General features: G+C 36.9%; 1 protein-coding gene and 1 long non-coding RNA gene across 2 annotated transcripts; both read left to right on the top strand.

Moving 5' to 3' along the window:
* The first annotated feature begins 3,877 nt into the window (after positions 1–3,877).
* Positions 3,878–5,202, top strand: LOC113278542. Its single transcript, XR_003325562.1, has 3 exons — positions 3,878–4,173; positions 4,364–4,448; positions 4,847–5,202. It is a non-coding gene; the product is annotated as an uncharacterized LOC113278542 (long non-coding RNA).
* Positions 5,203–9,924: 4,722 nt separating this feature from the next.
* On the top strand, positions 9,925–12,729 carry LOC113280682. Its single transcript, XM_026529276.1, has 4 exons — positions 9,925–10,223; positions 10,414–10,498; positions 10,901–11,627; positions 11,741–12,729. Exons 3-4 carry the CDS (start codon positions 10,910–10,912, stop codon positions 12,727–12,729), a joined length of 1,707 nt encoding a protein of 568 aa, XP_026385061.1. The 5' UTR covers positions 9,925–10,223; positions 10,414–10,498; positions 10,901–10,909.
* The last annotated feature ends 565 nt before the right edge of the window (positions 12,730–13,294 follow it).

Raw genomic sequence — 13,294 nt, forward strand, 5'->3', positions numbered from 1 at the left:
CTCTTATGTAGCCCATCTTAAGAATTAGTCCTCTCCAGACCTGGCCAGCAAATTCACACTCATGAAATAGATGGTTTTCATTTTCTCAGCTGCACCACATAACAAGAAAGAATAAGTAATTATGACCTTCCATTGAGTGACTGTTAGTTATCATTACAGCCGTTTTTAGATTATAACATTTGGAGGGAGAGGAATTCTAGGATTTTTGAAACTAAGTATAATTCCAATGATTCTGTAAGTTTTCTTATTGTGCAAGAGGTGTGGCTTAAACTGAGTGCCCATAAGTTGAAAGATAAAGACTCTGACGCTAACATGCAGTTCATGGATAAATGGAGAGTGAGTTGTGATTTCATTATTAAACAACCAATTTTATGTTCCTGGATTGACCCAACTAGTTATGATGTTATGATAAACACTGATGGTTTAAAATATGACACTGGTGCTGGGTTTGGGGCCACTATTAGAGACTCTCTTGGAGATCAGTTGATTGTTGCTACTGGTGATAGTCATCATATTTCAGTCAGTGCTCATGAGATACAAGGGGTTGAGCTTGGCTTAAAAATTTCTCTTGAGATTGAAGATCAATGTATACACCTTTGCATAGACTGTATGTCTACTTGTCTGTTTCTGCAAAATCCTGACCCCAAGCCCCCCTGAGACACTATTCAGATATGAAGAAGGGTTGAGGTGCTTCTTGGCAAATTTTTTTCTGTTAAGATAAGTCACTGTTGTAAGGAAAGTAACAAGGTTGCTAATTATCTTGCTGGGTAATATCCCACCTCAAATTATGTGAAGCTTTTTGCAGCTGAGTTCACTTTGGATTTCAAAAAAATCCTTGCTGCTGATAAAGCGGGGAATTTTTTTATTAGACATTAGACTGTTTGTTTTCTTGTTTCTTTGTTTTTTGTTTCCAGTTTGGTTTAGGTCTCCTTAATCCAGTTTGATGTATCAAAAAAAAGGTAGATACAAGAAATAATAAGGATAGATATAGAGAAAAAGGAATCCAGAGGGACTTTCAGGGCCTTCACAGCAGAAGAAGCAGAAGCTCTGAGCATGCTGGAAACAACAACCTGGGAAAAAAGAATGGATTTACAGGACTTCTGGGTGGAAGGTGATTGCCAGAGGTTAATCTTATATGCTTAGGACAACCAGAGCAACATCTTTTGGAGAAATCAAGCAATAGTCTCTGAAGCAGTGAAGATTTTGAAGCTTGCGAATTTTTTTTGGGTTTTATGTTTCATAAGGAAAGGCAATGAAGTGACAGACATTTTGGCAAAATAAGCGCGTAAACAAGAAATTCACAAACAACAATGGTTGTTGATACCTCATTTTCTAAATTCTTCTTTATTATCGGATGTATGTTTTTCCATTTCAGCCTGGGTTGCACAGATGCGGACGCGTAGACGCGGACACGACACGACGCGGACGCGGACACTATAAAATTCTAAAAAAACTAGGACGCGGACACGTATATACATATTATGTTTATATATACAAGCATGTATTTATACAACAAAGTAAGGTGTTTCGATCCTAAAAATTAGAAAATGATGTTACATGTGTATAAATTTCAAAAGAAAAGAAGATATCGTTTGTTTATACACGCCGAAGGTCAAACAATCAATCACTATTGAACACATGGCACAATAAAAATCCATTCTTAGATTAATACATGCTCAACTAAGGGTATACGCGAGGTCATTTCCAATAACAAAACCCTAATAAAGACCTAAATGATTGATCTAAATGTTTGTCTTTCTTCATTTAATTAATAATAGTAAAAATAAAGGAAAAAAATTAACTGGAAATGAAAAAAATGCGTCAAACCCGAGTTATAGGTGCTTCCAAACCAGACGCGCGCAGGCCGCACAAATTAGTGCGACGGACGCGGACAGTGCTCAAAAAATGAAGCGTCCGTGCAACCCAAATTTCAGCTAATAGCTCTAACTTACAAAATGGGGTTAACATCATGTTGGTAGACACCAATATCTCAAATCTGTTGGATGAGATAAGAGAAACCAACATTTTGGAAAATCCTATGTAACACTTTTGCTTTTCAATACAAGTAACTTTCAAAAAAATAAAATAAAATCCCGATCAGAATACATTTTGGGAATAAAATAAATCCTTTTTGGAATAATGTGATGAGCCTGAAAACGATAAAACAATCTTAGAACGGTGTTTCACGAACCTTTGAAAAATGTTACGTGGAGAATATCTACGTGCCAACTAGTAAGCGGTAACTAAATAAACCGTTCAAGTGATGATGGTATGCAAATCTAACGGTGACCTATTGTCCTCGGTGATTCCTCAATCCTCACTTGTCAAAACCAACCGTAATCTCCCGCTCTCACTTTCACATTGACACAAAACCATGCAATTTCTAGATATACATAAAAAAGGGCTACTCATCTACCCAACAACCAAATTTTCATGCCAAATTCTCATCTGTCCATCACTTCCCAACAACTAAAATTAACCGGAATCTCTTTCCGGCTTTACTGGATTCAGATTTCTAACTAAACACCAACCAGGATTCCACTCCTACCTTATTCAGTAATCTTATAGGACTCCTCTATTTCATGTCTTATAAATACACATCTTTGCTTATCAGATGGGTGATCTCAGACCAGATCTTCACTCGCCGCCGGTTATTAAGATGGAGAAACTACATGAAGATATCATCTTAAACATATTATTACGCTTAACCGAGCAATCCATTGTCAACTGCAAATTAGTTTGTAAACCTTGGGGAGTTTTACTGAGCAATACAAGATTAAGTCTCTTATTTATGGTCGGGACGCATATTTTGCAGACATTATCAACTGTTTGATGGAAGAAAACAATATGATGATATTGATTGCATGGACACTACTCTTACAAGACACTTGCCAAGTTCGATAATCATCCCTCTGCGCCGCTAAACTCCTTGTCCAAACTGGTCGCTTCATGCAACGGGTTGGTATGTATCTCGGTCGAGCATGACTTATTTTATGATCCTATTTATATCTGTAACCCCAACACCGGAAAATCTGTTTATCTTCCTAAATACATACTGAGTGATGAAGACTATGATCGTGGGATTCTCCAAGGTTCTCTTTGTAGGGAAACGGTAGTTTCCTAATTTAGGTCATCTTCCATAAATATGGAATACCTAAATTAACCATGGTTTCCTAGTTGGAGATGGTTTCCTAAACCAAGGAGGCTAGTACTTAGGAACCAAGATTGTGACTCCTATATAAGGAGGTCTAGCCTAAGTGTTTTAGTAATGGAATCCTCAATCTAAATCTCGTAGAGATGTGAGGGATTCATCCCACCTATTGAGGTGGTTATGTGAGAGACCTAATGGTGGAAGGAGTACACCATTATGGTGCTTATGGGATACTTATCGATGTTGGAAGATATGTCGTTATGGAGTATTCATATGGAGATGTTGGTAAGACATCTTGTTGAGGAGAAGATCATCTTGGTGGTGTTGGATTAAATTATTGGTGTTGAGCTAAAGGCGTCCATGGTAATCTATATCAGGGTGTGCAGAGAAGATCATCTTGTGGTGGTAGATAATGTGGTAAACATTATCTCGTATGGGTGAAGACACTACTTTGGATCTTATAGGATGCTTGTGAGAGTTCTTGTGTTCGGTCACGTTGTGAGTCGATGGATTGATATAGTCAGTCACTTGTGTAGGATCAGATTCTCCCAACAATTATGTCTCAGCGAAATTATCAATGGAATTGCACAATAGCGTCGCAGAACAGTTTCAGAAAACAACGTCAGCAAATATCATGGGAAAGATGTGATAGTCTTGCGAAAATTAGAGAGCTTGCGAAGTTAACATTTGTAAGGTTCCGAGAATGTCGCAAACCATATCGCGATATTACCGGTATCGGACACTGAGCGATACGGAAATCCCGATATCGCAAAACGATTTTTGTGCCGATAATACCGTCCGATACGGTAAATACAGTACACCGATAATATCGTATTATCGGCGATATTTGTCATTTGCTGTAATTTCTGAGGGCATTTTCGGGATTATAAGAGAAGGGAAGAGATTTAATCCCTAAATCCCATCGATACGCAAAGGGTAGAGAGTTGATTTTACAAATTTCGTTGCAGGTTCTTCTTCTCTATTTTAATGGCGAGATTCAGTTGATTCTATCTTAACAAGAGGTTAGTTTTGATCATTAATCGATTATGTCAATCTATGTCAACTATTTCAAATGGATTATGTCAATCTTTGTTCATATTTTGGTGTATTTTAGGGTTTTTAAGAAGACTATTGGAATGTAATTTGGTTTTGATCATTAACAAATACTGGTAGTCTGGTACCCAAAACTGATGCTAGATTTTTGCAATTTAGGTCCAAGGGAAGATACATCTTATATGCATATCCAGCAAAGGCAAAGTCGCTGAAGAAACATCAAAACAGTTCATCTAGCAACTGGGTATTAAAATAGATAGCTCCATGTCTTTACAGATTACAACGATTTTAATTTTTGTGTACTGATTTTCACTGCTTATATATTAATCCCAAAGAAGCTACAGTTGTGTGATAATATTCTTTCTATATTGTCTTTCTTGCTTGGTTCAGGTCTATTTACATACTTATTGCACTTTTGTTTTGTTTGTTTCTGTTTTAGGGATTTGGATTTGAATTTTCTGTTTTACTTATTGCTACTGATTTCCTTAAGATTGGTTGTTGATGGAAATGTTGAGGTTTAATCTGTTGTGTTGATGGAAATGTTGAGGTTTAATTTGTTGTGTTGTTGATGATAGTATTAGTATGTAGTTGCATACATTATCAGTCTGTTCTGGGATTTAATTTGTTTTATTTCTGTTGTAGGTTGTGATTATGGATTCTTCTAATGCATCAAATTCAAATACGGCAAACACTACCTGTGATTTATTGCCCTCTTCTTCGGCTACTCAAACTAAAGATCCAGCATGGGAATGGGGTGAACGCCAAGACCTAGCAAATCAAAATATAATTACTTGTTTGTTATGTAAGAAATTAATTCGTGGTGGTGGAATTACTAGGCTTAAGGAGCATCTTTTACATATTAAAGGGAATGTTTCTTCATGTCCAAATGTGTCCATTGATATTATGAACAAAGTTGGTCTGGTGAATTCTGTAAAGAGGACCAAAAAAGCTCATAAGGATAACATTGATTTAGCGTATCGGCGTGCAAACAACTCAGATGAAGCCTCTGATGATGATACCGATGTTGAAGAACAAGAAGTTGAAATTGATGGCAATATGGGCAGTCGTGGTGCTGGTGCTGGTGCTAGTGCTGGTGTGGGTGCTAGTCAACTAGTTTCTCAGAATCAGACAAAGAGAAAGAGGATAAGCCAAAGTAATAGTAGAGGTCCAATTGATTTATATATGAAGACAGACCACAAAAAACTCAACAGGCCACTCTTGAAAGAGACTCAGCTGTGAAAGAGAAGTTAATGAAGACTGCATGGAAATGCATTTCAGCTTGGATGACTGAGAATTCAGTATCATTTAACACTGTTCGTTGCCCAAGTTTCAAAGAAATGATATATGCAATAGGCGACTATGGGAAAGGTAAGCAGTTGTGATATGCTCAGTTGATTTTAGCTATAATACGTGCTTTAATCTGTTCTTCTTATCGTATACATTTGGTTTACTTTTGCTTTTTATGTTGTTTTTTGTTAGCTATGCCCCCACCATCTACCATCAGATTCGTACGAATCTTTTCAAGGACCGGTTAGTAGAAATGAAGAAATTTGTTGATACATTTAGGGAACATTGGAAGAGGTTTGGATGTTCTATCATGTCTGATGGCTGGACAGATGGGAAAAAGCGACATCTTATTAACTTTTTGGTGAATTGTCCGAAAGGGACAGTTTTTTTGAAGTCTGTGGATGCGTCAAACAGAACCAATGATGCTGATTTTATACGTGGGCTTGTAAAGGAGGTAATTAACGATGTTGGGGAAGAAAATATAGTTCAGTTCATTACGATAATGGTTCAAATTTTAAAAAGGCAGGGAAAGATTTAATGCTTGAATACCCAATATGTTTTGGACTCCTTGTGGTGCTCATTGTGTTCAGTTGATGCTAGAGAACTTGGTGGCAAGCTTCCACGATCAAGACAGCCGTCATTCTAGGTAAGAGACTCGTTACATATATTTATGCTCATTTTCAAGTATTAAGCTTAATGAGGAGATGATCGGTGGTGAATTACATAGGTCTACAAAGACTAGATTTGCAACTCAGTTACTACACACTAGAAAGTCTTGCAAAGTATAAAACCCATTTGCAAATAATGTTTGTGAATGATAGTGGTTGAAAATGAGGTTTGCAAAAGAAACTATGGAATTAATGTACTTAAAATTGTCACAAGCAGTACATTTTGGGAAGATGTTGATTATTCTTGTAGAGTGCTAAAGCCTTTGGTTAAGGTTGTAAGGTTAGTGGATATCGAGCGCAAACCTACAATGCCTTGTTTTTATGAAGCAATGAGGATAGCAAGGGAGAAACTCGAGGAGAATTTCAGTCAAGATAGTACTTGGGCTGTAATTAAGGCTATCTTTGATAAAAGATGGAAGAATAACTTCAATCATCTACATTGTGCTGCATATTATTTAAATCCTTCCATATTCTACAAAGTCCCTGCTCATCTAATGGATAATGATCTTAAGTACATAGAAATCAAAAGGGGACTTCATACAGCAATGCAAAGGCTTATTCCCAATGAAGAAGATCTTGAGAAAGCTACAACTGAATTGAGAGACTACAGTGATGCTAACGGGATCTTGGGAACTCCGGTTTGCAAAAAAGAAGATATAAATATCAACCTCGTAAGTTTGTTTGTTATGTAAGTTGAAGGTTTGATTACATCTGTGTTACCTATGCATTTGTATAATTATTTTGTCCGTGTTTATGACAGATGATTGTGGATTACATATGGAGGAATCGATACCCCAAACCTACAAAAATTTGCAATAAGGGTATTGAGTCTTACTTGTTCTGCTTCCCCGTGTGAGCGAAACTGGAGCACATTTCAGAATGTAAGTATTCTAATCTTGTTGAGTCTTACTTGCACTGATTATTTTTCATGTATTACCATTTTCCTGTAAGGGTTTAGACCATATGTATGCCTGTAATTCAGTTTCCTGAGGTGCCGCGACACACCAAGTTGTAGTTAATGTGTAATGTGTTAACATTGTATACCACTATATGAGCAAGAGTAGGGCATTTTTCATTGTTCCATATGATGTCATGTGCTAATGATCCAAATCAGTCTATGACCCAAAATCAAAATGATCATGGTATTGTTCTCTGTGCTGCCATCGCTACCTTTGATGGACCGGTGGTGAGTCAATCTAAACCTGTTTCTCCTTTCCCTGCATTTAGGGTCGCTAAATACTAAGTTATGTTCCAACACACTTGATTTATATTTGGCTTTTCTATTTGGTTCAATTTATAATGATGAACATCAAGATTAAATCTGTTTGATGTGTTTCATTTCATTTACTTATTATCCTTTCGTCTTTCAGTTGCATTCAAAGAAGCGAAATCGCATAAAGCAACAAAATTGAATGATAGCGTCTTTATTCAATACAACAAGAAATTGGAACGTCGATACAAAGAAATCAGTCAATATAATGATGATCCGAAGCTCATGATCCCATTTTTCTGGATGAGCATGATGACAATGATGAATGGTTGGCTTTAGAGAATTTGGATGACTTGGTTGTACAAGGAGATAATGTTATTTTGGATGATTTGCAAGATATTGGTTGGTGAAAAAGGTATGCAAGTTGTTGGTAAAAGTGCTTGTATCTCCCGACGCAAATCTACTTATCCAACTGACTCTGAATATAGTGGATATGATACTGATGACTTGATGTTGGACTCTAATTATGGACTACTTGGTGGAGATGATGGAGCTACGGAAGATTATGATATCTATGATGAATCGAATGATTTTGATTAAAATTGTAATGTCCATGTTTAATTATGTTCCAGATTGTGAACTTTAAAGTTGTGAATTCTCCCATTTTTCCAATTTGAACTTCATACGACGACTCTTATGTTTGAATGAACTTGTTTGTTTTTCTAAATTGATGCATTTTAATGTTGTATAATTTTGTGTGAAACAATATAAATTATAGATATAAATTTAGAACCGATATCTCCCCGATATTTGAAACCGAGATCTCCCCGATACAATGTTGTACCAGTGTACCGGTCCTCAGCCGAGACAAACCGGTATCCGATATTGACTACATTGGTGCCAACTAGTAAGCGGTAACTAAATAAACCGTTCAAGTGATGATGGTATGCAAATCTAACGGTGACCTATTGTCCTCGGTGATTCCTCAATCCTCACTTGTCAAAACCAACCGTAATCTCCCGCTCTCACTTTCACATTGACACAAAACCATGCAATTTCTAGATATACATAAAAAAGGGCTACTCATCTACCCAACAACCAAATTTTCATGCCAAATTCTCATCTGTCCATCATTCCCAACAACTAAAATTAACCGGAATCTCTTTCCGGCTTTACTGGATTCAGATTTCTAACTAAACACCAACCAGGATTCCACTCCTACCTTATTCAGTAATCTTATAGGACTCCTCTATTTCATGTCTTATAAATACACATCTTTGCTTATCAGATGGGTGATCTCAGACCAGATCTTCACTCGCCGCCGGTTATTAAGATGGAGAAACTACATGAAGATATCATCTTAAACATATTATTACGCTTAACCGAGCAATCCATTGTCAACTGCAAATTAGTTTGTAAACCTTGGGGAGTTTTACTGAGCAATACAAGATTAAGTCTCTTATTTATGGTCGGGACGCATAGATTTTGCAGACATTATCAACTGTTTGATGGAAGAAAACAATATGATGATATTGATATGCATGGACACTACTCTTACAAGACACTTGCCAAGTTCGATAATCATCCCTCTGCGCCGCTAAACTCCTTGTCCAAACTGGTCGCTTCATGCAACGGGTTGGTATGTATCTCGGTCGAGCATGACTTATTTTATGATCCTATTTATATCTGTAACCCCAACACCGGAAAATCTGTTTATCTTCCTAAATACATACTGAGTGATGAAGACTATGATCGTGGGATTCTCCAAGGTTCTCTTTGTAGGGAAACGGTAGTTTCCTAATTTAGGTCATCTTCCATAAATATGGAATACCTAAATTAACCATGGTTTCCTAGTTGGAGATGGTTTCCTAAACCAAGGAGGCTAGTACTTAGGAACCAAGATTGTGACTCCTATATAAGGAGGTCTAGCCTAAGTGTTTTAGTAATGGAATCCTCAATCTAAATCTCGTAGAGATGTGAGGGATTCATCCCACCTATTGAGGTGGTTATGTGAGAGACCTAATGGTGGAAGGAGTACACCATTATGGTGCTTATGGGATACTTATCGATGTTGGAAGATATGTCGTTATGGAGTATTCATATGGAGATGTTGGTAAGACATCTTGTTGAGGAGAAGATCATCTTGGTGGTGTTGGATTAAATTATTGGTGTTGAGCTAAAGGCGTCCATGGTAATCTATATCAGGGTGTGCAGAGAAGATCATCTTGTGGTGGTAGATAATGTGGTAAACATTATCTCGTATGGGTGAAGACACTACTTTGGATCTTATAGGATGCTTGTGAGAGTTCTTGTGTTCGGTCACGTTGTAGTGAGTCGATGGATTGATATAGTCAGTCACTTGTGTAGGATCAGATTCTCCCAACAATTATGTCTCAGCGAAATTATCAATGGAATTGCACAATAGCGTCGCAGAACAGTTTCAGAAAACAACGTCAGCAAATATCATGGGAAAGATGTGATAGTCTTGCGAAAATTAGAGAGCTTGCGAAGTTAACATTTGTAAGGTTCCGAGAATGTCGCAAACCATATCGGCGATATTACCGGTATCGGACACTGAGCGATACGGAAATCCCGATATCGCAAAACGATTTTTGTGCCGATAATACCGTCCGATACGGTAAATACAGTACACCGATAATATCGTATTATCGGCGATATTTGTCATTTGCTGTAATTTCTGAGGGCATTTTCGGGATTATAAGAGAAGGGAAGAGATTTAATCCCTAAATCCCATCGATACGCAAAGGGTAGAGAGTTGATTTTACAAATTTCGTTGCAGGTTCTTCTTCTCTATTTTAATGGCGAGATTCAGTTGATTCTATCTTAACAAGAGGTTAGTTTTGATCATTAATCGATTATGTCAATCTATGTCAACTATTTCAAATGGATTATGTCAATCTTTGTTCATATTTTGGTGTATTTTAGGGTTTTTAAGAAGACTATTGGAATGTAATTTGGTTTTGATCATTAACAAATACTGGTAGTCTGGTACCCAAAACTGATGCTAGATTTTTGCAATTTAGGTCCAAGGGAAGATACATCTTATATGCATATCCAGCAAAGGCAAAGTCGCTGAAGAAACATCAAAACAGTTCATCTAGCAACTGGGTATTAAAATAGATAGCGCCATGTCTTTACAGATTACAACGATTTTAATTTTTGTGTACTGATTTTCACTGCTTATATATTAATCCCAAAGAAGCTACAGTTGTGTGATAATATTCTTTCTATATTGTCTTTCTTGCTTGGTTCAGGTCTATTTACATACTTATTGCACTTTTGTTTTGTTTGTTTCTGTTTTAGGGATTTGGATTTGAATTTTCTGTTTTACTTATTGCTACTGATTTCCTTAAGATTGGTTGTTGATGGAAATGTTGAGGTTTAATCTGTTGTGTTGTTGATGGAAATGTTGAGGTTTAATTTGTTGTGTTGTTGATGATAGTATTAGTATGTAGTTGCATACATTATCAGTCTGTTCCTGGGATTTAATTTGTTTTATTTCTGTTGTAGGTTGTGATTATGGATTCTTCTAATGCATCAAATTCAAATACGGCAAACACTACCTGTGATTTATTGCCCTCTTCTTCGGCTACTCAAACTAAAGATCCAGCATGGGAATGGGGTGAACGCCAAGACCTAGCAAATCAAAATATAATTACTTGTTTGTTATGTAAGAAATTAATTCGTGGTGGTGGAATTACTAGGCTTAAGGAGCATCTTTTACATATTAAAGGGAATGTTTCTTCATGTCCAAATGTGTCCATTGATATTATGAACAAAGTTGGTCTGGTGAATTCTGTAAAGAGGACCAAAAAAGCTCATAAGGATAACATTGATTTAGCGTATCGGCGTGCAAACAACTCAGATGAAGCCTCTGATGCTGATACCGATGTTGAAGAACAAGAAGTTGAAATTGATGGCAATATGGGCAGTCGTGGTGCTGGTGCTGGTGCTAGTGCTGGTGTGGGTGCTAGTCAACTAGTTTCTCAGAATCAGACAAAGAGAAAGAGGATAAGCCAAAGTAATAGTAGAGGTCCAATTGATTTATATATGAAGACAGACCACAAAAAAACTCAACAGGCCACTCTTGAAAGAGACTCAGCTGTGAAAGAGAAGTTAATGAAGACTGCATGGAAATGCATTTCAGCTTGGATGACTGAGAATTCAGTATCATTTAACACTGTTCGTTGCCCAAGTTTCAAAGAAATGATATATGCAATAGGCGACTATGGGAAAGGTAAGCAGTTGTGATATGCTCAGTTGATTTTAGCTATAATACGTGCTTTAATCTGTTCTTCTTATCGTATATTCATTTGGTTTACTTTTGCTTTTTATGTTGTTTTTTGTTAGCTATGCCCCCACCATCTTACCATCAGATTCGTACGAATCTTTTCAAGGACCGGTTAGTAGAAATGAAGAAATTTGTTGATACATTTAGGGAACATTGGAAGAGGTTTGGATGTTCTATCATGTCTGATGGCTGGACAGATGGGAAAAAGCGACATCTTATTAACTTTTTGGTGAATTGTCCGAAAGGGACAGTTTTTTTGAAGTCTGTGGATGCGTCAAACAGAACCAATGATGCTGATTTTATACGTGGGCTTGTAAAGGAGGTAATTAACGATGTTGGGGAAGAAAATATAGTTCAGTTCATTACCGATAATGGTTCAAATTTTAAAAAGGCAGGGAAAGATTTAATGCTTGAATACCCAAATATGTTTTGGACTCCTTGTGGTGCTCATTGTGTTCAGTTGATGCTAGAAGAACTTGGTGGCAAGCTTCCACGAATCAAGACAGCCGTCATTCTAGGTAAGAGACTCGTTACATATATTTATGCTCATTTTCAAGTATTAAGCTTAATGAGGGAGATGATCGGTGGTGAATTACATAGGTCTACAAAGACTAGATTTGCAACTCAGTACTACACACTAGAAAGTCTTGCAAAGTATAAAACCCATTTGCAAATAATGTTTGTGAATGATAAGTGGTTGAAAATGAGGTTTGCAAAAGAAACTATGGGAATTAATGTACTTAAAATTGTCACAAGCAGTACATTTTGGGAAGATGTTGATTATTCTTGTAGAGTGCTAAAGCCTTTGGTTAAGGTTGTAAGGTTAGTGGATATCGAGCGCAAACCTACAATGCCTTGTTTTTATGAAGCAATGAGGATAGCAAGGGAGAAACTCGAGGAGAATTTCAGTCAAGATGATAGTACTTGGGCTGTAATTAAGGCTATCTTTGATAAAGATGGAAGAATAACTTCAATCATGCTCTACATTGTGCTGCATTTATTTAAATCCTTCCATATTCTACAAAGTCCCTGCTCATCTAATGGATAATGATCTTAAGTACATAGAAATCAAAAGGGGACTTCATACAGCAATGCAAAGGCTTATTCCCAATGAAGAAGATCTTGAGAAAGCTACAACTGAATTGAGAGACTACAGTGATGCTAACGGGATCTTGGGAACTCCGGTTTGCAAAAAAAGAAGATATAAATATCAACCTCGTAAGTTTGTTTGTTATGTAAGTTGAAGGTTTGATTACATCTGTGTTACCTATGCATTTGTATAATTTTGTCCGTGTTTATGACAGATGATTGGTGGATTACATATGGAGGAATCGATACCCCAAACCTACAAAAATTTGCAATAAGGGTATTGAGTCTTACTTGTTCTGCTTCCCCGTGTGAGCGAAACTGGAGCACATTTCAGAATGTAAGTATTCTAATCTTGTTGAGTCTTACTTGCACTGATTATTTTTCATGTATTACCATTTTCCTGTAAGGGTATTTAGACCATATGTATGCCTGTAATTCAGTTTCCTGAGGTGCCGCGACACACCAAGTTGTAGTTAATGTGTATGTGTTAACATTGTATACCACTATATGAGCAAGAGTAGGGC

Source organism: Papaver somniferum, chromosome 5, assembly GCF_003573695.1.
Source record: "Papaver somniferum cultivar HN1 chromosome 5, ASM357369v1, whole genome shotgun sequence".
In the NCBI taxonomy this organism is placed as follows: Eukaryota; Viridiplantae; Streptophyta; class Magnoliopsida; order Ranunculales; family Papaveraceae; genus Papaver; species Papaver somniferum.

What these genes read in the sequence shown, in the direction of transcription:
- LOC113280682 (XM_026529276.1), top strand. Translation starts at nt 10,910, where the DNA reads ATGGATTCTTCTAATGCATCAAATTCAAATACGGCAAACACTACCTGT. An exon ending in AATAGGCGACTATGGGAAAG is followed by an intron (nt 11,628 to 11,740) that starts GTAAGCAGTTGT and finishes GTTTTTTGTTAG; the next exon opens with CTATGCCCCCACCATCTTAC.